The following is a 26,933-nucleotide window of genomic DNA, read 5'->3' as shown; positions in this document are numbered from 1 at the left end:
AAAAAGTTTTATTGAGATCTGCTAATTATTCTTTCACAGAATTTCTTGACCTATCTATATCTATGTTGCAGAACCTTGATGACTTGTAATTTGCGTGCATGTATGTCTAGGTTAATTTTATTTTATTTCTACTGTACCTCTAAGTAATTGTTTGTTATATGTTTATTGTAAATTTAGGAATTGTTTGTAAATTGTACAGCAAATTTGCTTTTCAATAAAGTTTTGACTTTGACTTATATAATAAAAATCGCAAACTGCAATAATTGGGACATATTATGAGAGGTGATAAATACCATTTATTTAAAACTATTAATATTTTATCCAGAAAAACATAATGAGCAAAAAATCCATAGGAAGAAGATAGAATTCCTAACTGAAGAACTTAAGAGAATGGTACAATTGCAACAATTGCGAACTTTTTAGATCTTCAGTATAAAAAATACGCATTGCTTTAATGACAGCCCAACTTCGGAACGAAGACGGCACCTGAAGAAGAAGCACTATGTCGATACAACGAATTATATGACATTTTTAATGACAAATTGTAGAATATAATTTAAGTTTATCATCAAACCGCTATTCTTCAGTAAGTTAGCCTAGCAGCAATGGACACCACTAAGTGCTGGACCTAAATAATAAATACCTTAACTAGATTTGGAAGCTATATTTGTATCCAGAAATTGTAAATTGTAATTGTAAATGCAAGTTGAGAATGTAAGAAAGAAAGTAGCAATATATAATTTTAAAAAACCATTTTAGGTTGTACTTATAATCAATATGGCCCGGTAGCTGGAAATCAGATAGGTTAATTTTCTCTTATAGATACTATGGTCAGTTAGGACAATTTGGAGTTTTTTTCTTAGTTTTTCGATATACATATTATAACGGGTGACACAGGAAAAAGGGAACATTTAATAACGTTTTTATTTTTCAAGATAAACAAATGAAATTTGGTATATCGATAGAATTATTATAAAAGCAATCGTAATCACGGAAAATAATATTCATTGTATTTTAGTACTTGAATTTTTTATATACCTATTTAAAACTTCTAAACATGTATTTTTGGCATTTACTTTATTTTTTAAATAGCACCTTCTTATGCAGTTTTGAATGAAATGCAGTTTTTCAGAAATACTATCAGTAAAAATTTCAAATTTTAGTAAGTGCAATAAAAGTGCACTTGACAAGATATCACGTATTATGTCAATTGAAAAATAATTGAAGAACGCGTCAAAATGCAGCCTCCTAACTAAGAAATCAAAGACTTATTAGTTATTTATTAATTTTTTTCGTTTATTTCTTTCTATGACTTAGTTTTTTTCTTCTTATGGGCTTATTATACAACCGATTTAAAAAATAATCATATCAAATTATTAGGAAAAAAACGACGCATTTCAACAATGATTGTTCCCAATACAGTTATATTTTAAAAAATAAAGTAAATGCCAACATTACTGGTTTGGACATTTTAAATAGGCGTGTAAAAGATTTAAGTCATAAAATGCAATGAAATCTATTTTTCCGTGATTACTTAATTAAAAATTAAAACTTTCAACGCATTAATGGCACCCTATTTTAAAATTAGAAAAATGTATAAAAGAAAAAGGAGCAAATGCAGTATGATTGTTCTCAGAATATTATTTTCTATCGAAATATGTAATAATATACCAAGTGTCTTATTCAAAATAAGAAAGTTAGTGTCATTTTCGGTTAAACAGAAAATGACGGAAAACAACTAAATACGTCAAAAGATGCTCTTATAACAATTCCATCAATATACCAAATTTCATTTATTTATCTTAAAGAGTAAAATAGTTATTATTTTCCCCTTTTTACTGTGTCACCAGGTATCCCCAAAAGGCGAAACGTTGCATTGTAATCAGTAACTTTATGAAGCGACAAAAAAGTTAGCAATTTTTAAATATTTTGCCCAAGATTTTGTTGACAATAGCTTAAGTTTTATACCCTAAACAGTTTAGAGTCTAAACCCTAAGCTGCATAGATATTTATTATTTTGAACTAATGTCTCAGAAACAAATGAGCAACTATTATCATAAGTCAAAATAAAATTAACTTTTCTTTTTGTTCAATCCTAACAGCTGATATTTTTACCATTGATGTTCAATAATTATTACCTGAAATTTGAAGATTTTTAGTTCAAAAATACATTCAGCAACTATTGTCACTTAGTGGAAAAAGAAGATCCAAACATAATAAATGAAGCAAATTTCATACTTAAACTATTTGTTCTCTTAACTCAAGCTTACCTAATTCGCAAGATGCTGATAAGGATTTTACTATATCTATCTAATTTATTTACATAAAGATAACTTACATAAGTGATTTTTAACACTTACTAGTCATGGCGTTCATTTTAATTTTTTTAAATTTATAATTTTTTGGTCATCTTGTAATGTAAAAATGTATATTTTATAATTAAATTTGTTTCAGTTATCCGATGCTTATGAAGAAGTGGAAGAGCAGCGACAAGTAGTGGGCACCTGGAAGCGAAAAGTCCAAAAACTCACTGGTGAAATGAACGACCTGAAGCTAATGCTAGAAGAGCAAAGTAGCAGGAATAATTTACTGGAGAAAAAACAAAGGTATGCATGACAGCAGCAAACTGAACGGAATATAATCAATATTATAAATTTTAGGAAATACGATTCAGAAGCGGCATTACTCCACGACGAATTGAAAAAAGAAAAACAGTACAAAGACAGACTGTCTCGCGAAAAGGAACTAATAATGGCCGAAAAATACGCCAAAGACAGCGAATTGGCCGACGTAAAACTAGAACTAGAACTAAAAGAAGAAAGACTGGCCTGCCTACAAAGGGAATTCGATGAGGTCACTTGTGGCGGTAAAACTGAAGAGGAAGTAACCGTTCTACGTAAACAAAAAATCGACTGTGAGAGAAAGATGCAAGACCAAGAAGAGGAACTGGACGAGTTAGCTGGCCAAGTTCAGCTGCTGGAACAAGCCAAGTTGAGACTAGAAATGACTCTGGAGTCGATGAGAAAAGAGGCCAAAAAAACTGCACAATTACAAGAAGAAGAGTTAGAGGAGGTCAGGTGTAATGCTCAAAAAAAAGTCAAAGGTAAATTCAAATCGTTGTTAAAAGCAGATTTAGTAGTAACATTTCCATCTCTTATTAGCATTGGAACAACAGTTGGAAAATGAACATGAAGAACGCACCATTTTGCTGAGAGAGAAGCATGAACTTGAGAGGCGATTACAGTCCTTAGCGGACGCTGACAGGCAAGACAGAGCGGGAGACGAAGCTCTACTACAAAGACTTAAAAGGGATCTGAAGAGGACGAAGGCGTTGCTCAGAGATACGCAAGCTCAACTCGAGAGGCAGAAGGCGGAAACTCCAGGTAACTAAAATTATTTAAATTACATATTACGAGCAGTAAGCTTTATCGCCTCTTCTCTGATCATTTTAGGCAAAAATATGATCAGGCAACTTAGGAACCAATTAGATGACCTCGAGTGTGCCAGAGCGATAGCCCTTAAAACGAAGCAAAGCTTAGAGCAAGAATTGTCGGAGATGCAAGCGCTTCTGGAGGAAGCTCATAAGCAAAAGGCCGAAGCCGAAGATAGAGCGAACGCGATGCAACGGGAAAAGTCTGATATCCAGACCCAACTTGAAGAGAATGAGGAGGAATTGGCGGAAGTGTTGAAGAAATATAAAGCTGCTGTGCAACAAGTAAGATTAGTTAAATGATAATAAAATACTTATCGTTTTAAAGTACTTTCATGTATTTATTTAAAGAAAGAAATTCTGTGATTTGAAAATATATCTATTCTTACCTCAAGATTAATGTTAGATACATGGAGATTTCGAAAGGATTTCCAGGTTCCCGCGAATATTCAATAATTCACTTTACTTAAATAGAAAAAGGAAAATTCTATGCGGAACACCGCTTTAGGGCTTAGTTTTTTTTCATATGAAAATTCCCGATTATATGACTGAGAAGTTACGTCTTTTTCCAGGGGAAATACGTGCTTTACCTCTCGCCACAAAACACGTACTTTCCTGTGCTATATCTATACCTGCTATAAATTTCTTTATCTTTTTTCCAGATGTCTGTTGATCAAATGACCCTACAAGAACAAGTATCCATAGTATCAGAGCTAGAGGTTGAAAGAAATCACTTAAAAGAACAACTGGCAGAGCTGACCTCAAAACTGGAAAGTGCCGAAAGTATGGGAGGAGCTTCTTCCAATTTACTATACAGAAGGTAAGAATACAATTACGACAATATTAAGAAATATGTACTCGAGGAGCAGAAGGGACCTCCAAGAGGTTATGAGGGAAACGAAGCCACTAATACAAGAAAATAAAGCTTTAAAGCAAACAATTCTGCAACAGGGAAATTTATTCGTAGATAGAAAAAACAACATTAATATTGTAGGTGTTTCGCCTCTGCCTGAGCTACAAATCTGAAAGTTTTGTGACTCTGTGCAATGGTTATAGGATATAAAAATTGTTTTTGATTAGATTAAAGGAAAATTATATAAAAAGAGGACTATGGAATACTTATGAACCTTCTCCCCATTTTCTTGATGCGGTACCTGCAATGTCGCGTGAGGAGGAACTACTACGTTTTTCTGCAGACAGTGCAGAGTGATATCAGTATTTTTGCTTGTTTCTGCCCAGGTGCAATTGCCTAATGTGACTTTTTCTGCCTTTTTGAGTTATTCGATGTGGGGGTCCTCAAGAGATGCCCCAGAATGGTTCAGGTCGAGTCGTTGTCTTCCACGCCTTCATGTCCTTTTACTTCTATCAATACATTTTCCCAAAAACAATATACAACCTACTCTGCGTGTGTACATGCGCGTTTCTAATAATATTAATTGAGTAAATATTCTATAATGTTTTACAGCATATACTTTAGAACTATATAACTTAAGTAGTGTTATGTATTAGTATTTTATTAGGAAAGTTTTTTACATGCGACAGATTTCAATTTAATTTGAAATACTTATCATAACCTGATATTAATTCAAATGGCTCTATGACAGTCTTTTTTGATGTTGTTTTTAATAAAATTTAGTAAAACTAGAAAAAACTTCGACAAATCTTTCAAGCAGTCTTCAGTCTTCTAAAAACCATTAAAAAAAACCTTGGTGGTTCACCAACCTAAGCAACATAAAATTTCAAAAAAAATTGATTTGGTTGTATTAATAGGGACAAAAACTGTTGATCATACCATGCTTTTATTTGCCTTAGTGTCCTTCCGCATTATTGGCTGCTTCTGGCCAGATTTTTTCCAGAGACAATTAGGGCTGTGCTACCTACAAAAGAAATCAATTTTTTGTGACCATATTATTTTCGTCAAAATTTGAAAAATTTCGTTTATATATATGGTAAATAACACTGGGCCTAGAACTGTACCCTGCTAGTAGCTGTGGAACTAGTGCGGGTATAATTCTATAGCTTAGCTAGGGCTTATATAGTGGTTTAATTTGACAAATTGTAGTTTATATACAATTACAAGCATGCCAAATCTTTCCAACTTGTCTAGGCAACTCATCCAAGCAGCTACTTTCCTTAAGAAACTTTTGATTAATCAAATCCAAAATACAAGCATCTGTGTCCTCGATAGTGAGGTGTTCTTCAAAACTAAATTATTTTACGATAAGATTATTTTAAGATTAATTTATTTTAGTTTTATAATTTTTTAAACATTTTTTAAAGGGAGTCAGCAAACCTCACTTTTCTGTGTTACTGCACGTTGCATTAATAATTTTTGAGCGTTATTTTCGTGTTTTTTTCACTATGGCTGTTTATACCCCTTCCGAAAGAGTTCAACTAATTAAATGGTTTTATGGAGGCAATTCGGCAGTACAATGTAGAGATTTGTTTTCAGTGACATTTGAGAATAGACCGATTCCTTGTGCAAAAACGGTTTTAAAAGTAGTTACAAATTTTGATCTTTTTTCAAGATTGTAAAAAATACCACACAAAACGTCAAGAACCACCTGTTGAAGTGGTCCAGGATATAGAACGGCGGGAAGAAATGGTTTGCAGTACCCTAGAACTTGAGTCCACACGGTCCACTAGAAGTGTTGAAGAGGAACTGGGAATGAGCAATAAAACTGTTGCTCGTATCTGGAAAAAATATGGGTACAAATGTTTCAAGTATTCAAAAACTCAGGAAATATTTCCTGAAGACCAGTAGCGAAGGATGGAATTTTGTGAAACCATGATGGAAAAGGCAAATGAAAATGAATATTTTTTAAAAAATATTTTGTTTTCTGATGAATCTTCTTTTCTATTACATGGCAAACACAATCCTTCCATTGTTCGTTATTGGTCTCAGGAAAACGAGCACAGAAGTTTTCAGTTTCGTACCCAGTATCCTCAGAAATTAAATGTTTGGGCAGGTATTTTGGGCGACAATGTTATAGGGACATTTTTTATTGATGGCACTTTAAACGCCCAAAAGTACCTTGAGTTGCTGCAAAACCAAGTTCTTTCTGCCATTCAAATCCTACCTGATGTAGACCTGGGATCGGTTTATTTTCAGCAAGATGGCTGTCCTGCTCATTACGCGGCTAGGGTAAAAGAGTTTTTAACAAATACTTTTTCTAACCGCCTTATTAGTGGGACTGGCGATATTAAATGGCCTCCTAGATCTCCAGATTTGTCTCCAAATGACTTTTATCTGTGGGGTTACCTTAAGCAGGCCATTAACAAGCATGAATTTAGTAGGCCAACAAATTTAGAGGAGTTGCGAAATAAAATTGTCAAAGGAGCCAATTCCATTTTAACTGAAACTCTTTTGGAGGTGCGAAATAGCTTTTACGATAGGTTAAGTTTTTGTTTAGCGAAAGAAGGCGGTTTATTTGAGCCTTTTATTTAAAAAATGATATGTTGTTAAGTTTGTTTATTAGAGTTTTATTTCTGATTTTTTATTATTTAAGATTACAGTTCTATGCGGGTTCTATTCTAAACCCGCATTAGAATAAATATTTTAAAAATGCCTGGATTTTCGGGTAATATTTTGGGACATTTTGTCGCCAAACGACGCAGCTCCCATGAAAGTCAGATGTTTAAAATTCCGTCGTCGGGCCGGCCGGGGCGGTGCTCTGTCGCAGGCACTCGTACACGCGCGACGTTGCAAAATTTCGCCTCTATGCGGTTTTCTATAAGTAACGCACCAAAAAACACGATCTGTATGTTAGTTCTTAATAACTTTAATAACATCATTACCTGGAGAAGCTTGGCTTTAAGCGTTTTCATTATATTAATTATATTATACTATTTATTGGTTTTAAATAGATGGATCTGTCTAGATTTTTAATTTCAGATTTAAATTTAATAGTATTTTTAATTTTTATAGCTTTTGCCAAATTCTTATCCTCCTTACAAAAGCAACTGCCACTTTTAACGCCTGCCCTCATTAATCACATTATAGTTATTAATTTTTCTTTTTTTTTAATTGGTTGCCTGTTTTATTATTTTTTTATATTTATTTTATGTTATTCTTCAACATATTGAGTTTTTCAGAATACCTATTCTTTGTTGCTTTAATTAGTGAATGAAGATGTTTCTGAAAAGGACTATATGCTTCATCAGCAATTTTTAAAGTGCAATTTTTTTTAAATTTATCTCTCCTTCTAAATGAGTTTAAGAGTGGCTAATTCAATATTCTTTTTTATTTAACTAACAAACGGAACAGTCAACCTCGGCGCAGTGCAAAATATCGTGCAAAATATCCGACCAATATTTCTATTTTATCAGTAAGTTAAGTTTTTTGTAATTTAAATTTTTAATCAAATTATCATTAATGTTTGAAGTGGTCAATGCAAGACGATTGTTGCCCTTTTTTGGGCTTTCGTGGGCTTATTTATAGCAAGCACACTTATAAACTAAACCACCCAATAGATTTAAATACTGCACAACTTCAAGCTTAGTTGTATACATAATGTTAACATTAATGTCTCTCAAAACATCTTCTATATCAAAAAAGTTTGTATAGTTTGTTACAAATTATGGAAGTCGATCGAGCCGTATTAATCCATTTTATTATTGTTCTTATTTAATATCTTACAAACTAAGTGTCATCTATGGTACCTAATCTCTGAACATTCACTAAAAATATTGACTTTAATATATAGAATAAAACCATCCATTTATTTATAAAGCTCTCGTTCTATACGTTTAAGATCATATCCCAGTATTCTAAACTTTTTTACCCCCACAATCGCATGCGTTTTTGAAAAGCCAATAACATCAAAACTAAATTGAAAAGTTTTAAGCTTTTGATGCAAGTCTTCATATAATCAGAATTTTTATGGCTCCATAGTATGGTGGTATCATCAGCAAACTGAACCACCTTGCCCTGCAGTTTCAATGAACTCAAGTCATCCACATACAGTAAAAATAACAGTGGTCCCAACACTGAACCCTGGGGAACGCCACATTTTAGGGATCTAGAAGCAGACAAACGCCCAGACACTGTAACCTTCTGAGTATGATTTGATAGATAGGACTCAAGCCATCGCAACGCTACGCCCCTAAAACCATATTTATCAAGCTTAGATAACAGTATTCCATGATCCACACAGTCAAATGCTTTGGATAGATCACAAAACACTGCCGCCGATGACTCTCCAGAATTCAAGGACACATAGACGCTCTCCAAAAAGTTAAAAACAGCATCATAAGTCCCTTTACCGGCTTGAAATCCAAACTGATTTGCAGACAAAATGCCATTACGATGTAAAAAGGACAACATTCTGCTTTTTGCAAGTTTTCAACTATCTTAGAGAGGGTAGACAAAATAAAAATGGGACGGAAATTACAAGGCTGATCCAAATCTCCACCCTTATGAAGAGGGATAACCACTGCCTCCTTTAAACATGAAGGAAAAATGCCAATATGTAAAGAATTGTTTATGGCAGAAACTAAAGCATTTAAGGCTGAATCAGGCAAAAAGAGTAACAACCTCGAAGATATCCCATCAGCTCCAGATGATTTATGGTTTTTTAAGCGTTTGATTTCATTTTTTACTTCGGTAAGATCGACAGGATGAAAGAAAAATAAATGCTCAACCGACACTTGTTGAAGATAGTGTAAGGGATCAATGTTACTACGAATGCCCTTGAGTAAGATATTAGGTATATCACAATAATAGTCATTCAAAATGTCAGGTCTTCACTCCGGTCCAGATACTTTTCTATGGCAATGTCTAAAATCATTAATAATCGACCAACACTCTCTTTGCCTATTTGATGACATATTTAAGCTCTCGATCCCTATAATAATTAGATTTTGCTGCTTTAATTGTCTTTCTGTACAGACTACGGTATTTCTGATGATATACAAAGATATTTTCATTTGTGGTATATTTGCACAATTTAGTCAAAAAACGGAGGTTTTTAGCTGAAATTCTACAAACAAAACCATTTTTTCTGTTGGTTTTGTTATGGCCTCTATACAATCATATCATAATATAATGATTGTTTCAATTTTAGAGCTGAACTGAAAGTAAAAGAGCTAGAATCAAAATTAGACTTGGAGCAGACAACGAGGTCCAGATTAGAAGTTCAAATAGCGCGACTAAAGGAAAACGTTGAAAAGTTACAGTCAGACATCACGTCGTCCAGGATAAAAGAGCAACAAGCCCAAGATGAAGTTAGAAAACTGCAAAGACATGCCAGGTAATTTTATTTGACTTTTAATGCTTTTATTTGGTGATTAATTTAATTTTGTCATATCAGGGAGCTCAAGGAAGAATTAAATAAAAGTTTAGCGAAAGAGTCTGAAGTGATAATCAAAAAGAAAGATTTAGAAAAACGGTGTGAAAGCTTGGAAGCGGAGTGTTCCAGTACCCGAGCCGAATTGAGGTTGGCCTTGAAGCGGATCGAAGACCTTCAATCGGCCATCCAGGGTGAATTGGAGGATAGTATTTCTAATGAATCAGATAGGTGTGTTTATTATAGTTTATATATATTTTTATTCTATCATAATCATCGGTTTTTAGTGATGAAGATAGTTACGGTTCGGATGAATCGGTAAATACATTTTTAGCCAATCACAAACTAGCGTCGCCAGTTAAGAGTGAAAAGTCTTCCATAGCAAACGATGCCAGGAGGTAAGAATTTTTATATTATATACATTTTAACAGCATTTGGCCCAGCTCGATTTTTTTTCTTTCTTTATTATGAGTTAAGTCTTTCTCCAATCGGCAACAATATAATAATTAATATGTTAATAAAGAGTCTGTTAATCAGCGAATTTTTTTGGATAATTAGTTTTGAAGGAAAATTTTCTCGATGATTACTGTTTTTTGGTTAACCCTTTATCGCTTTAGGACACCAAACGTAATTTTTTGTTGTAATAATTTAATTTTTTTTTAACTCCTTATCCTTATTTGACCTTTTTTGTATTTCTTTGATTTAAGGAGTGTATAAACAAAAATAAAAGTTTAATCATATTGTTACATGCGATGGTAAAATAACACAATTTTACATTTTATTTTAATTTAGTTATTCGGCATAACATCAAAACGCAAATGCTTTTCTACAGAAAATGACATTCGTTTTTTATGTATTTTTTTGTATCGGTAAGGCATAACTTACAGTCGCATTTTTCGCACTTAGTCGACTTGTACATACTTTACACAGAACTTGTATCTTCCTTTGCTCGTATGGGAAATTGGGTCGTTGTATACAATTGGTGGTTGTATCGATGGTTCTATGTTATCAGCACTTAAACGCCCCCTTCTGGATTCTTGGCAACATTTGGATAAACCCGATATAATTTCTAGTTTAAAATTTTTTAGTAGAGAGTATATTTTTTGTAATGCTGAACAGTCCAACCTACATAGAAGAAGGTATCCGAATGAAAAAAATATCAGCTCTTTACTTTATGTGGAGTTAACGCATGGTATCTACCTCACCCATATGCTTGTTGTTTTTGCTTTACTATTGTTGGACTATTTCTCAGATCATTCACCAATCCTCATATCCATAGCCCAAACCTTCAAAAAAGATCCCCTTCCGGATAAAAAGATAACAAACTGGCAGTTTTTTACTGAATTGTTATCTAATACCCATCCTTTACCAACTCCCAATACCGAAAAAGAAGTGGAACAAAAAGTAAATGAAATTACAAACATTATAAATTCAGCATACGGAAAAGCCACTACAAAAATACCTATACCAAACACCCACACCCTGGTTTTCCCAGCGAGAATAAAAAACTTAATGAGAACAAGAAACAGATTAAATAAACAGACTAGGTTACACAAAGACCCAGAAGCAAGAAGAATAGCCAACAGTTTAACAAAAAGAATAAAAAATGAAGTGCATGACTTCAGGAATGAAAGGTGGAATAATTTTTTAGAGGAATTAAACAATGATGATGAAAATCACATCAATTACTGGAGAGTCTCTAAGGTTCTGAGAGGAAGAGCCAAAACAGAGTTCCCGCCCATACAAATACCAGATGGAAGCTTAGTGTATACAGACATAGAAAAAGTAGAAGCATTTAATAATTCATTAGAAAATCAATTCATTTTAAATAATTTTCCAGAGGACCACACTGTATTAAATCAAGTTAAACAAACATATAGCGAAATAGAAAATATTCAATACCAAACATTAAATGCCCCAAAAAGAATTAGATTTCAAGAAATAAGAGACATAATCACAAATCAACAAAATATAAAAGCACCAGGGGTCGATGGCATAAACAATAAGATGCTTAAAATGCTACCCGACACATAATATATGAATTAATGATAATTTTTAATCAATGCCTCACCCTCTGCTATTTTCCAAACTCATGGAAAAGGGCAATAGTAAAACTTATACCAAAACCCGGGAAGAACTTATCAAAACCAGAAAATTAGCGTCCTATTAGTCTACTCCCATCAATTGGAAAAGTTTTTGAGAAAGCGGTGCTAAGTAGACTATTAGACGAAATAGACATATTAAAAATAATCCCGGCAGAACAGTGTGGTTTTGTGAAGGGCCTATCAACAGAAATACAGCTTGCAAGGATCCAGCAAAGTTTAGTTGATTCGTTTAATGCCAAGTATTCAACTACCATGATCACGCTCGATATCGAGAAAGCCTTCGATAGAGTGTGGCATGGCTGTTTGATTTACAAAATGGCGACATTTGGGGTCTCCTGGTATGACTAAATTCATACAAAGCTATTTAAAAAACAGGGAGTTCACGTCACAAATTAACAATAGCACACTGGACTATAAAAAAATCAGAGCCGGAGTCCCACAGGGCTCCCCCTTGGCACCCACCCTGTATAATATATACCAGGCAGACATCCCAAAAAACGATCACTATTCTAAGCTGGCATTATTCGCGGACGATACTTGTGTCCTTGCGAGCTGCAAGTACCTGGACTAAATAACAGCATATATTCAGAGCCACATCGATAAAATATCGGCATGGGCCGAAAAGTGGAAAAGCAAAATAAACGAGGATAAAACAGAGGCAATCCTCATCACTAAAAAATGGGACCGTGATATTCCAAACTTGATGGTGGTGGGCAGGATGGTCCCCTGGAAGAGCGAGGTGAAGTACCTGGGAGTACATTTTGACAATAAGAACACCTTTGTTCACCATATCAAAAACCAAATTAACCAGTGCAATGGATTAGTCCAAAGCCTCTACCCCTTCCTGGGCAGGAAAAGTAAGATGTCTCTCGACAATAAGCTCCTCTTGTATAAGCAGGTGATCAGACCTAAGCTCTTATATAGGTCTTGTGTTCTCACACAGATACCGAAATCCACGATGGCATACTTGGAAACATTCCAAAATAAGACACTTAGGCTGATCGTTAATGCTCCTCGCTACATTAGAAACTCAGACATAAGAACAGATTGCAAAATGAGTAGCATAGAGGAGTTTATTGTCGCCAGACACACATAATTTAAGGAACGTGTTAAAGCTCTCAACCATCCTGAGATCCGAAAATTTTTATTAAAGTGGCGCGAAAACAAGCCCTGTAAGGGAGTTTTTTAACCACTAAACCGTAATTGAGAGAACGCTCGGTGGCATAAGTATCAACCGGGCTTATAACACACAAGCTTACAACAAAATACGCTCCGTTTATAAATCATGTGCGTTCTCAAGGGCATCCCAACCCGACCGCTTCTAAACGGCCGCATCAATATCGTTCTGGGTGGCCGGAGACTGCTGCTGGACTCGTGACCAATAGCAGCCCACCTCCTACCTTATAAATATAAGCACAGCTAAATCCCGTGTAGTCAATCCTCTCGACCCGGGCCGTCAACAACTCTGATGCACCTCGATGCGACCCAGAATAAAAAGATAGGCGCCTAAAAACCTGAGACCGGCAAGAGCCCCGATGCTAGCCCGGAGTAAAACAGTGCAAGACATCACTATTGTTGGACAGAGCACATCAGTTTTTGACCTTGCAGCTTAATTATATGTTTTTACAGAGTCTACAGGCTCAATTCCAAAAGTTGTACTACCTAAAAGTACAACTTTGTTATCTACCCATTTGACAATTATAAGGCCCTTATTCTTATTGGCTTTATAGTCAAATCTCTTCCCTGTTTTGCTAGGACCTTAGCTGTATCTATAGGGCAACCAGCAATTTTGTTACTGCGCATCGTCCCAAGGCTATATATGCCTGGTCCCTGAAACAAATAAAAAGTGAGAGACTTAAAAAATAGTTGTTAAAAGAGTTTTCTGGTTCATGGAGAGATTTTGATAAAATACCAAATCCCATTTCAATTTCATCCTGGGTTCATTTATACAGTCACGAAGTGTTTCAAAGGTTGCATGCTGGTAAGGTATAAAGTCCAAGATGTACCCAGATACACCAGCAATAACAAAAAAACTTGTAACCCCATTTATGGGGTTTATTTTTGATGTACTGTCTACAAAGATACTCGAGCAGGCGAGTACCTTTGAGGGCAACCATCGTCTGATCAACAGAATATTCATTTTCTGTATGATAGTTTTGCCTCAGACTATCAAAGGCCTGATTTTAAAATACCCTATCTTTGACATTTTCGTCTACGGCCTCATTATTGTTGAAATGAATGTAACCTCTCAAAATGAATGTAATGTCTCACCTTGTGGTTAGTAACTATGCAACTACCAATCTGTTGAGTGTTGTATAAATTTGTCTGGTCAACTTTGTCTTTTATTATGTCAAAAGAAAACAAGTTCGTTAAATATTCTATATATAGGATATAATAATATATAGGACTAATAATAGGCAGTAAGAATCTCGGGATAATTTTTTGGAAGAAAGCTTGTGTCTATTAGGCTTGGTAATATCATCCTCTGTCCAACTAAAGGTAATAGCTGCAACTTTCTTTTTTTTGTAGAGGGTGATTCAGACAGATTTTCTGATACTAGAAGCGGGAAAACGATTTAACATATTTTAAAAATTTATTAAAGTTAATGACTGAATTTTACCTGGAACCTGATTTCTAAAAGACATTCTATTTTTGCTTTGTTGTAACCTCATGTTTTCTTCTTCATCCTCGTTATCTAAATCTACGTAGTCTAAAATGCATAAAATAGAGTTTATAAAAAGTAGTTTTACAGATACTATAAAATTTTCTAGGACTTATCCTTTTGTATTTTTTTGAATTTCTCTCAAAGAAATATGTTCCTCGTCCTCGGAATCGTCCGATGCATATGAAACCTGAGGAGCACGTGGTACTTATATTCTTTTTTGTTGTAAAATAAAAGCTTGCCGGTATTGTTTCCAAATCAAAATAATCCATTGCTATTAGGTATTTTACTTATGGTTTATTTCTAAATCTAAAAAATAAAAAATCCTTGAACGGGCAATGTGACCATATCGTCCCTACAATGTCCAAATGCCGAATGTGAAAATGCCTACTTTAAAAAACATATTTAATTGTCATTTAAAAATTATCGCATATGCCAACTTGTTTTTTTTATATTACTGCTACGCAGTTTTTCATTCTTTTTGTGATAGTGCTAACACTTATAGCTTTTTTTCTTATTATAGGCTAAAAATCTATATTCGTCACTTTGCATGTTATTAAAAATGTGTACCAATTTACAGCTTTGTCAAAAATTTTACTTCAAAGAATCGAATGTGACAGATTCGATTGTTTGTGTTATAAAAACTATTTTTTTTTGTTTTTAATATAAGTCATGTAATGAAACAAAAATTGACGTACAAATTATTTATTATAAGCACTAAACACATTAGAAAACAAAACCAAGAACAAAATAAAAATATGGTTAAGTGGAATTTAATGATAGAAGAATCATCATTCTCACGGAAATTTAAACATGAAATTAAATTACAATTAGAAATATTTTTTAAAAATATTTCTAATTTAATAATTTCTCTCTTCGGGCTCATCTTCATCTTCAATAGCATCTTGCTCTGGTAGACAGTCCCTTACTTCGCTTGATGTTGGTGTGGAGTAGTAGTATTTGTGGTAGGGTTTTGGGATAAAATTTTGTGAGCACATTGACAAAAAAAACTCTTTTTTTTACATCGGTTATGGTAAGTTTATTATTATAAGGAGTAGAAAGAGTTGTTTGATAATATTCCTATAAGTTTGATAATATATAATAATATCCCTTTTTTTTGTAGCCACTAATTTCAAAAAGTCCTCGTTATAGTTTCGTTTCATTAAAATGTGTTTGTTTTCATTCTTTTTATATTGAAACCATATACCATCAATGAAAGTAAAATGATCGTCAATAACTGGTTCCATTTCATTTACTTCATTTTTTTGCTTTTTCTTAGCTTTTTTTTGTTGTTCCATTTCAAATTTAATATGATTTTTATTAAACTCCAAGAAATCATCATGGAGTAGCTGAGTAACTTCAAATGGAGTTGGGTTTTTGCGCGCTAGCCTTATGATTTGAGCCCATCCTTCCAGGGTGTAAACAGGACAATTTTTTGATTTAACTTCGATCTTTGAATGTACAGAGTCACACTCCATGTGACTGTGTCCTGGCTCAAAGTATACATGATCTATTGTTTTTAAATTTGGGTGAGTGTTATATACAAGATATTGACACATAGCTGAAAAACTGAAGTTTTTCTGCTGTTCACCGCAGCTGTCCGACATCATTTTAACATGCTCAATATGTGGAAACGACATAATTTATTTATAAATACAAGTAGAAATTTCGGTGCTTCCCCGTTTTCCCTCCGTTTCACCCCACAAGAAACAATGTATACTTGAGTCTCCCAAGTTATATATGGTTAAATTGTAAATAGCAAGTTTTCTTTTCTTTATTTTTCTTTTCGTAAAAAAGGTCCTGCGGCTACTTTAGGAGTTGATACAACTGACTGCAAATCAAAGTTAAATACCAATATATTTTTATTAACGTGAGCCAACTCTTTGTCTTCATTTCGTTTTGCTCTGGTTGCTTCTTTTCTTTCCTGGTGCTTGGCATACGATTCAGCCTTTTTATTTTTATCTGCCTCTGAGCATTCTTTAAATGCAATGCAGAATTTGCACAAATCTTTTTTGGGCTTATGAAATTTCAATTTATAAGGTTTAAATATTTTCCTGTAGGTTTCATAACAATTTACTTTTGTGCCTTGAACTTGGCATTCTGTCTTATACATCTCATACATGGATTTTATGTTTAGATTTGAATCCAGATATTTATAGTCAGACTTTTTTTGGCAATAGTGAGATTCTAATGCGGGAAATGAAAATATGTGATTTTTTATTCATCATTATTATCTTCATCGTTTGCACTGAGTTGGTCGTCATCTGCCTCTTTAGATCTTTTTCCGCCTCTCATTGGTGATAACTTTTTAAAGGCCCCTTTAATTAAGCCTTCACTGATGCCAAGCGTATCGAGAAAAAATTAGCTGCAAGTCACATGTTTTTCATTATTGCTCGTGTATGAATATTTTTTTGTCACACTCTTTCTTGAAATCCCATCGACAACACGTCTTTTAGGTTGTTCTACTACAATATGTCTAATAAAGAACTCCCGCTGCAGGTGAAGTGAAGACAATGAATGAAAATTATCAAATATAATTTGTCTTTCACTTTCGGGAATATTTGTGAGACATTTATGTTTGTTTAAACACGCAGAAGGTTTTAAATGTTTAGCAGGAATATTTTTGCCACTTTTGGTAACGTATGCTTCACCTTTTAGACGAAGCTTTTTATTTTCATTTCGCTTCCAGGTGTTAGGATTGGATCTACAGCGTTTTTTAGGTGGCTCCAATAAACAATCACGAGTACTAGTGGATGCGCTACCCACATCTTGCACGTTAGTACTGTTTGTCAAATTTTTATTTGTTTGTAGATGTTGATTTTCAATATCCTCTTCATCACTAGAGCTGATTATTCTGTCCCATTTATTATCTTTCTTCCGTTTAGGGTATTCATAATTTTTAACTAAAATTAAAATTATTAGACAAAAAAATATATTACAAAGAAAAAATACCTTGTCTTTCAGATATCATCAGACTCCTCGCAATTTACTTGCTCAGGCAAAAAAGTAGGGTCAGAGTCTGAATCATCTAAATCAGAAATCTTTCCGGGACTTAGGTATAAACCATCTAAAAAAAGTAATAAAGATGTTTTCAAAAATATATTAATCAATTATTTGTTTTATATTTAATATTACCTTCCTTAAGAAGATTTTTACTAGAGCGCGTATTAGTTAAGTATTAGTTAATTGATCGCAATCATTATCTTGCACTTCATTTATGTTATCAGTTACTAAAAAAAAATAAAAATGGTATATTATAGAAATAGGATGGATGGATCTAAAAATTAAAAAAGCAGATAATACAAATACCTTTTTTATTAATATCAACAGGTTCGCTCATAATGATCTGCTCTGAAAAAGGTATAGGTTCCAAAAAATCATCGACTATAGAGGTTAGGCATAAATATTCTAAAAAAGTTATTTATATTTTCAAAATTACTCGTATTAATAAAATGATTATTTATTAATTACCTTCTTCGGGGTGACTTATGTTATCATAGGAAAAAAAATCCCTAGTATGATCAACATCATTATTCTCACAAGACTGGTCGTGACAGACATCAGTCTCTATGTAATTTGGTTTATTAATAACTAAAAACAAGAATATTAAATTTAAAAAATGTACAAAAATGTACATACCTTTATTTATGTCACCGACCGGTACGTTTTCTTTCTCCTCACAAGAAGTAAATGAAGGACCACTAACACTACTAGGCCCACACGATGTCTTTTTTTCACAGGAATCTTTCAATCGTTGTAAAAATAACACACGTTTTGACATTTTTTCTGCAATAAAGGCGGCAAACAACACGTGCTAAAGAAAATCTAAGTATAGCCACTCGTGGTTCTCTGGACCAGTGCCAACTAAACTAGCTGCGGATTCAGCGCTAACTCAGAAAATATAAACAATTTCAAAATAAGAAATGTGGCACATTCGATAAATTAATGAAGCCACGTTCGTATACTCTGCTAATACTTACGAACTCCAACTATCGAATATGAAATATTGTATAAAATGACATCCGTTAATTTCAAAGAATTTGTATTTTCTCCAAAGCGTAACTATCGAATGTGCCACATTCGACGTAACTATCGAATATGGCACATTCAATACTATGATATTCAAGATTTTGAAGATTTTTTGATATTTGCAGTGTCTAACTAACAAATGTGTCATATTCGATAGTGTGTAGATTTACAAATATAACAAGTTTTATGTAATCTCGGTACAAAAAAACGAATGTGAATATTCGATACTTTATTCTGTAAAATATAGAAATACATATATATTCGCTACTTCTAAAACGCGTTTTAAAGAAGCTACGGATTCAATAATTTGCCACAAGACGTATTACGTCTAGTATAACAGCAATGTATCGAATTTGAAAAATCCTTTTTTTCACATTCGATAGTTAGACATTGTAGGGACGATATAGTTACAAGTAATCAAAGTCAAAATATGTGGTCTATTCGCAAGTATTTAGAAAACAAACATCAAAATTTAATACCTGATATATCCTTTTTTATACCATATTTATTCCATTTTTTATACCGGCACATCACATAACCTCTAAAAGTGCCGGAAAGAGGCATAAACATGGGAAAGTATAAATTCCAGAATGCGCTGTGTCGTTTACTTCTATATTCGCCCCTACAAGAATGTTTGTAACCGAATGCCCCCATTACCCGTGAATGAACAGGCTAGGTCTAACTCGAGTAGAATGCTTTTCAATATATTGCTAACATATGGTTACATATTCCATAAAAAAGTACACAGATTAGCTGACCATAAACCGATAATGGGTTAAATACAATTTTAAAACTATATTTTAAAAAAATACAAGATGACATGGTACTTGCGACCCTTACTTTGCGGCAAAACCTGTTTCCTTAAAGATATATACAGGGTTGTAATCTAATAACAGATAAATTTAATAAAGGAGGAGGCGGATTTTATTTTATCCTTTTATAAGATCCGCCAAAGTTTTCGCGATAATTCGGTTTTTAGATGTTCGATGTCGCAACGGTTTATTCAAATATTTTAAATAAAAAAAATTGTTGTTTTATTAAGTACGAAATTCATATTTATTAAACAATATGAGAAATTAAAATTAACTTTCTGCATAACTTCTCAATTAGCTCGAAGATTATTTGTTGAGTCTTGAATGCGTTGTCATAGTTCCTCTCCATTATTCACCAGTGTCTTGTACAACACGGAATTAATATGTCCCCAGCAAAAAAAAATCCAGAGAAGTCAAATCTGGAGAACGAAGTTGCCAATTTACGGGGGCATCATTACCTCTTCCTATCCACTTATTTTTAAGTACCGGCCATTCAAATAATTTCTGACATTTAATGAAGAATGTGGTAGAGCACCATCATGCATAAAGCACATATCTCTGCAAAGTTAGAAAGGTAAATATTCCTATAAATCGAGCAAATAAGTGTTTTGTAGATGCTTCTGATAAGTATCTCCCGGTAATCTTGGAGTAAGAATTACATGGTCTGGATGTGGTGGTCATATTTAGCCTTAAATGAAGTTTACCAGCGACTTAGGGTTGCATTCTCAAGGAATCCGACTATCAGATAAGATTCTGCCCCAATCGGCAGCAGAGAAAATTGTTATTGTGATTTATATTCCCTTTAGTTCTCCCTCTGCCAAGCCGTCTTTATCAGAGTAGATGAGGCTTAGTGTTAATTTGTACTTTCTTAATAGCAGATACTATCAAAATCGGTTTTGTAATTCAGATTTCCCCGCACTGCTGAGACAACGTTCTGTCATCTCTTCGAATGCACGGAAATTACATGGCACCCATTTTTCAGTGCCTTGATCCTCAGCTCTCGTAGAGAATGCTACGAGGATAATTCTCCGAAGAAAGGATAAAATGGATTTTCAAGTAATTTCCTCCTTAAAATCCCTGGATATGAACGGGATATACCCATGTCTCTTTTAGTATGCGTTAGACACACTCAATCCCCATATTGTCAGATTATTTAGAAGTTGTCTCCATACGAACTATATTCCGAAGCAATGAACAGAGGTGAAAATGGTCCTTATTTGGAAACTAGGAAGAAATTACACAGATTCCAAATCTTATCGATCAGTCATTTGTACCAGTTTTCTGCTAAGACAATAAAAATACTGATGCATTCAAACCACATTGGTTGAAAGACCGTTGGACCAGATTGGAAAAATCTACGGATCTGGCCGTACACTACCTCGTGAAAAAGGTTGATGACAACACTCGCAAACCCTTGCTTAGAACCCTTTCTTCCCAATTTTTTTTCACCCCATTATGTCATACAACTAAAATATTTCAGTTTTGGCTGGCGTCCTTTGAATGAATGAGTCTTTTGATTGCCGTCCAGGACAAAATTTAAGCAAAAAATTATTTAAATATTTGTTTAAACGGGAATCGTCGTGAACACGCCATGATTTTTGAGCCTCCACCCCCACAGCAATAATATCGGTTATCTAATAAGTAAGGTCCCGCCCTGTATTGTGCTGCGGGCAGCATTTAAGCACGAAAAGGGAAAATTTAAATGGAGCCTCATGGCACCGATTGTAAAGACAATATAAGCAATACAATTTTATAACTTATTAAGTACTACACATCCTTAAATTATTAAAAGTATTTTTTTTGTCGCTGAATATAAACTTAATGCAGCTACACCTATCTCACAAGGAAGGACCAAATAAAAATTTATTACTTTCTATTTCAGACTGTCTTCAAGTACTAGCCGCTCCAGTACATCTAGCAATTTAGGCAAAGACTCGTCGTATGCCTGAGTAAAGGAGTCGCTCTGCAGAACCATCTCGATGACGTTTTGCAGAAGAGAAGCGACCACAGATGAAGACAGTGTCATCGTCGAATTTGTCTAGACAATACACGTGATTTTACTACGCCCTTAATTACCACCGACCGATATAATATATGCCATTTTATTATCGTTAGCATACAAATCAAAGACATAACTTTTTAACAAGAATTTTATCTGCAACTGCATAATATATTATATTTAATATTACTCACTATATAAAAAATACTTTCTTATAGCCAAATAATTTCAACGAAATTTTTAAATATATACAGTACGTTAGTGAATAGGTGCCTAAACAACATAAATTGCTCTTATGACATTTACTTGTAAGAATGCTTGGTAGGAAATTTAGTAAGTATTATATCATATCGGAATAATTACGTACAGGACAACAAAGTAGAGTTTTATATGCGGAATCGCTCTGTTACATCAGGATTTTGATATTGCTCATTCTTTGCACAGTTTTAAGATTATGGAGATATTTTTTTAGGATCTACAGGGAGTTTAGTATAAAAAGTACTAGAAATTTATAAATAAATTAAATGCGGCTTAATTTTCAAGCAATCTCCTTCAAAATAACATTCATGCACCGCTATTAGGTTGCGATGCACTTGAGCCTCTCGGCGCATTCTGCTTGATCTCATCTATATGAACCGAAATCTCTTTCCTTTTTGACCGAAATTGCGTTTACTTTTTTGACGTTTCGTTGTTGTTTGATGCGGCTGAACGTCTGGAATGAGGCAACTCCTCTTACAATATAGGTCCGTTTATAAAGTCGTGGTATCAAAAGGAGTTTTTGATCAGGGCAGACTTGCCAAAGAGTTCTTTCGCAACATTTTCAATTTATCAGCACACGAAATTCGTTAGAAACATAAACTCTTTGATCTATATACCTATCCATATTAAAAAGAGATGCCAAGTAGAGACTAATGTTGCATTTGGGCTAAAATATTGATGAGATGTCCATTAAGGAATGTTCCACCCTATAAACTTGGGATCGTAAAGTTTAAGTATATATCTTTTTTTGTTCGCTGAGACAACGCAATTTCCATAAAATCATTAATCTTGAGCGGCTTTGGCTTGAATTTTTCGACTTCGACACGTCTTCGAGGAGCCCTTCAGTTGATTGTTGACTTGTCTACATGTCAAAGTCGTAGAATCACGTCTCGTCACCAGTAATTATGAGTTTCATAACGTTCAGGTCATTATTCGCTTCAGAATTCATCTATTTGTTGTTGCTTTTGCACGAAATTCGGGTCTTTTAAAACGACCAATATCTTATTACTTATATCAATCAGCACATGAAATTCGTTACCAACACAAACTTTTTATATTAAAATGCGACAAAAATAGCAATAACTAATAAGAAAGATACTAATAATGTATTGGCGGCTGGCGCCTAAATATTCACGGAAATATGAGTTTAATCTAAGTCTAAATTAAAAATTCCTGGTACTTTTTGATCAGAGGATATACTATTTAAAATAACTAAGTTGGTGTCAACCTCCGATAAACGAAACTCCCTGTACATATGATCAAACTTGGATGCCATTTGAAAGAGAAAGACATTTTTGCGAAAAGAACTGCCGTACCTATAATAAGCTCACCCTAAACAAAAACGCGTCTTTGGCACTTGTAGGTTAGGTTACGTCAAAGTCTTAAGGTGACAGATCGATTCTGTATAGTTTGGTTTAAAAAAATAGTTGTCCAGTATTATTTGCCACAGTATGTTGAGTGCCGGGCTCCTCTGTCAGCCCTGTACTTTCACGCCTGTAAATTACCTTCCAGTTCGCGCCATTACGTTGTTTACTTTTTAGAATGATTTAGTTATTTAAAAAAAAAAACATGTTCTAGACATTTTGTTAACTGTTTGTGATAAGACTGAGTTAAGACGCTAGATTTGGGAACTTTTATTATATTAATTGGTTGAATTGCTTTTGGCGAGCGAATAACAGTTTAGTTATGCAAGGAATTTAAAAAAAAACAAGGAAGCAAAATCTTTAGTGGCTTAGTGGTTAGGACGCAATAAACAAAACAAATATATATTTAACTAAAATATATTATTTAATTTTGTCTGACATGAAAACTTTTCTTGCACAACGGAAACAAGTTTATTTTATTCTTTTTTTTTTACCCAATTAAAATGAAAGTAGCATAAACCATTTTAAATTCTAAATAAAATTATTTATTGTTACGAAAAGAGAGACAAAATTATTTGTTAGAACGATCATGACGTTATTATAATTTGAGTTATTATTGTAGAATTATTTTGTTGTATATACCCTTAAAAGTTTCTGTAATTTTTTGTGAATAGCTAGCCGAGTAATATAACATACTAGTAATTTTTTTATTAAGTTAAACCTCGTACCTTAAAACTATTAAATATGCGTAAATCGTGCACCCTGTATAGTATAAGTTTAATGTTGTGAAATATAATTATTGTTTATCGAATTAAATACTTTATTGTTTTATTAATTTTTTCCGCAACAGAACTTATCATATTTACAATATCTGTAAGATGCACAAGGTAGTGCAGGAAGGAATGCAGAAGGAAAGCGAGTTCAAATCCTTTGATCTTTCCAGAGAATGTATGGGATACACCGAAAATTCTGCTGCATGTTAAGAGTGGCGGCGCTCTTGTCCGATTAGAGAACTAATTCCTGTTGGTCCTTTATGCGCTCACATGCAAATGTCCCCCACAAACCATGGGTCGATGCACAGTAGTGTTCTGAGCACTGTATCGACAATACAGTCATGTCATCGCGTCCGCATATTTACATTTCTTGGTTACGTCGCCTCCGATTCCTTTATTTACTTTTTTTTTATTTCGATGATTCCTTTTACCAGAAATGCTATGGCAGCCCTAACAATGCAACCCGTGTGAGTCATATTTTTATAAATCTCGCGGACACGGACAACTCTAAATGATACGCAGTTTGGCATGGCTTGGAATACGAGAAGAGAAAAGACGATAAGGGAATGAGATGGGTAAATGCAGGGGTGTGAGCCAGTATCTCTTTCTGCTTCTATCGAGCTCTGAAGAAAACTGTAGGAGTTACTTCTGTTCTAGTCTTCTTGCATTCAGCTAACTCCTACCCTGGTTTTAATAGAAGCTTTCACAATTGCTGCACTAAATCCGCGAGTGTCTAGCATCACACAAGCGTGTTCAGTACAGCGAACGGGTTTGTTGCTTCCTGCCAAAACAGAGCCCTTTGCAGATCAATCCGTGCATAAATAATAATTTCCAACTCATCGGAACCAAATCATTGTGAATAAGATAACTTCCTTGACACATCATAACCTACAAATATCTAGCTTGTGTAGCTCTCATGATTTCCGTTATAAGGCATAATATTTTTTTAATATGGTCTAGTTTATGACATGTTCTACTGTCTGACCTTAAAAGGTAGAACACGTACGTTATAGTTAGCATAGGTCTTAGGATGGCTGTGATGAGATGTATCCTTTCAGTATTCTTTTTAGTATATGATAGTGTTGAGTGTGACACTAAGGTACCGAAATTTTGTAATTTCGGTAATCATCAGGCAAAACTTACTGGTAAAGATGTTAGTTTTCTCTCTCTACTGAATAGAATAATCTCAATCTTTTTTGGATAAATGGATCTAGAGAGTTATACACACATCATTTCTGTTTTATTTAAAAAGCCACTTGCTTACGTTCGTAAAGGTAATCATTATTTAGACCGATGATCAAACTATCCAGAATAATTATCTGTACGTTAGCTCTCATCTTCGGCATTGGGCGAGCCTTTGACAAATTAAGAATCGACATGATTTCCGCAGGTGCAAATCACATCGGTTCTGACATCATTTGACTGGGCGGGTTCTTTGAAATACAAATCCCCAGTATGGAAAAATGGCCGGAAATACATGCTGGCAGACTGGTGTGCATATCTAGTATACTCAATCTTTCAGTATGGCTTATACAGTGACGAAGCCATAAGATTTTCAACCAGAGGTATTTTAGGGCTTTTGTAAAAGTAGCAACTAGGGACGAAATAAACGAGGAATTCTGTAAGAGAAGAAAATTATTAAAATATCAACATTTCGTCAAGTTAGTTAATATTCGAGAATATTAACTGAAACCATGCCAGCCGACAACAGGCGCTAAAAGCCGGGACTAATTCCCAGGTCTCGAACGCCCGATGTACCATATTCAGTTAATTAATGAATTTTGTAAAAAGAATTTTTTGTAAGAAGAGCCCTTTTACACAGCTGAGAATCTTGCCAAATTTCAATTCCTTCCAAATTTTCGCCTGTATTAAAGCAGTTTTATATCAAAGAGAACATTTTTGGCGAAAGGAATGATTCACTGCCTTGTAAAACGGCTCAAAAGATGAAGTTACAGTTGATAATGCTTTACACAGAATCTGAAGTTGCTTTTTAACATGTGTTATTTAACATAAACATATACAGGGTTGCCCATCGAAAACTGTCCATCAAGGTTTGGGGCCATTTTGTAAAAATGCTCGGACCCGTCGATTTTTGATTTTAGGGGACAATTTTTTTAATACTATAGGGGTTGATAGTATAACACCCTTAGCGGGGGTTGCAACTACCCTTAAAATCTTAAAAAGAAGTGGGGTCAAGTGATAACTTATTTTAAAGGTCTTCTTATTCTAGTTATAACTGCCAAGTTTGAAGTTGCTGACTTGAGTTCGCAGTATGATAGCTTGTAAAAGATTTTGAAACAATACCATTGTTTAATCTTTTAGCGCTAGTTTTTAAAGGTTCCTAATTTACAAAACAAAAACGCTCGCACCCATCGATTTTTGATTTTAGAAAAACGATTTTTTGTTTAAATTTCTAACCCCACAACTTCAACCCCTTAGCAGAGGCGATATTGACCCTTATTTTTGAAATGGGAAGGGGTGTTTTGTGATACATCTTTTCAAAAAGGGCATTCAATTTTCTTTACAACAGCGCTTTGTTTTTTAAATTTGAGCTACGCATCGTCAAACAATGGAATTCTAAACATTTTACTGGATATTTTAGGTGTGTGAGTAAAAAATAGTTTTTAAACTATCAAAAATCAGTCAACAATACGACTTTATCTTCAGTAAACAAGTTGATGTGAATTAGTTCTGCCTATTCAATTCGATAAAAATGGTTTATTCTATTGCACAGAGAATGGAAATTATTGAATTATACTTTATAAACAATCAATGTGCAAGACTAACGGCGACGTTGTTTATTGAGAGACTTGCAGATAAACACGTACATCATGATTGCATCCTAGAGTTAGTGGCAAAATTTCGGGAAACTGATTCGGTGGCAAATAAAAAAAACAGAATTTTGAAAATCCAGTGACAAATGAGGCAGTAGAAGTCGGTGTTCTTGGTAAAGTTAGTATGAACCCTACATTAAGTACTAGAAAACTTTCTCATGTAACGGGAGTCTCGCGGACCACTATACAGAGAGTTCTAAAACATAATAAATGGCACCCATATAAAATTTTACTTCTTCAAGAATTAAATGAAGAAGATAACGACTGCCGTTTACAGTTTTGTGAAATAATGTCCGAACTAATTTCAAATAATCCGAACTATCTTTTAAATGTTTGTTTTTCAGACCAATGTTAATTTTTTCATAATGGGACTGTCAATC

General features: G+C 34.0%; 1 protein-coding gene across 8 annotated transcripts in view; it reads left to right on the top strand.

The window, feature by feature from the left end:
• The window catches only part of LOC126738415 (unconventional myosin-XVIIIa), a 563,322-nt gene extending 539,560 nt beyond the window's left edge, over positions 1-23,762 (top strand). For all 8 annotated transcript variants that reach the window (XM_050443741.1, XM_050443745.1, XM_050443744.1 and 5 more), the window contains 9 exons: positions 2,455-2,606; positions 2,661-3,103; positions 3,162-3,383; positions 3,453-3,715; positions 4,093-4,250; positions 9,496-9,681; positions 9,742-9,948; positions 10,005-10,115; positions 21,208-23,762. In XM_050443741.1, the coding sequence (XP_050299698.1) occupies positions 2,455-2,606; positions 2,661-3,103; positions 3,162-3,383; positions 3,453-3,715; positions 4,093-4,250; positions 9,496-9,681; positions 9,742-9,948; positions 10,005-10,115; positions 21,208-21,274 (1,809 nt within the window). In that variant the 3' untranslated portion in view covers positions 21,275-23,762. The remainder of the gene's footprint in view (positions 1-2,454; positions 2,607-2,660; positions 3,104-3,161; positions 3,384-3,452; positions 3,716-4,092; positions 4,251-9,495; positions 9,682-9,741; positions 9,949-10,004; positions 10,116-21,207) is intronic.
• The last annotated feature ends 3,171 nt before the right edge of the window (positions 23,763-26,933 follow it).

The sequence above is a fragment of the Anthonomus grandis genome, chromosome 7 (genome assembly GCF_022605725.1).
Source record: "Anthonomus grandis grandis chromosome 7, icAntGran1.3, whole genome shotgun sequence".
In the NCBI taxonomy this organism is placed as follows: domain Eukaryota; kingdom Metazoa; phylum Arthropoda; class Insecta; order Coleoptera; family Curculionidae; genus Anthonomus; species Anthonomus grandis.
Note: the sequence above shows the minus strand (reverse complement) of the source record. Positions and strands in the feature narration are given on the sequence as shown.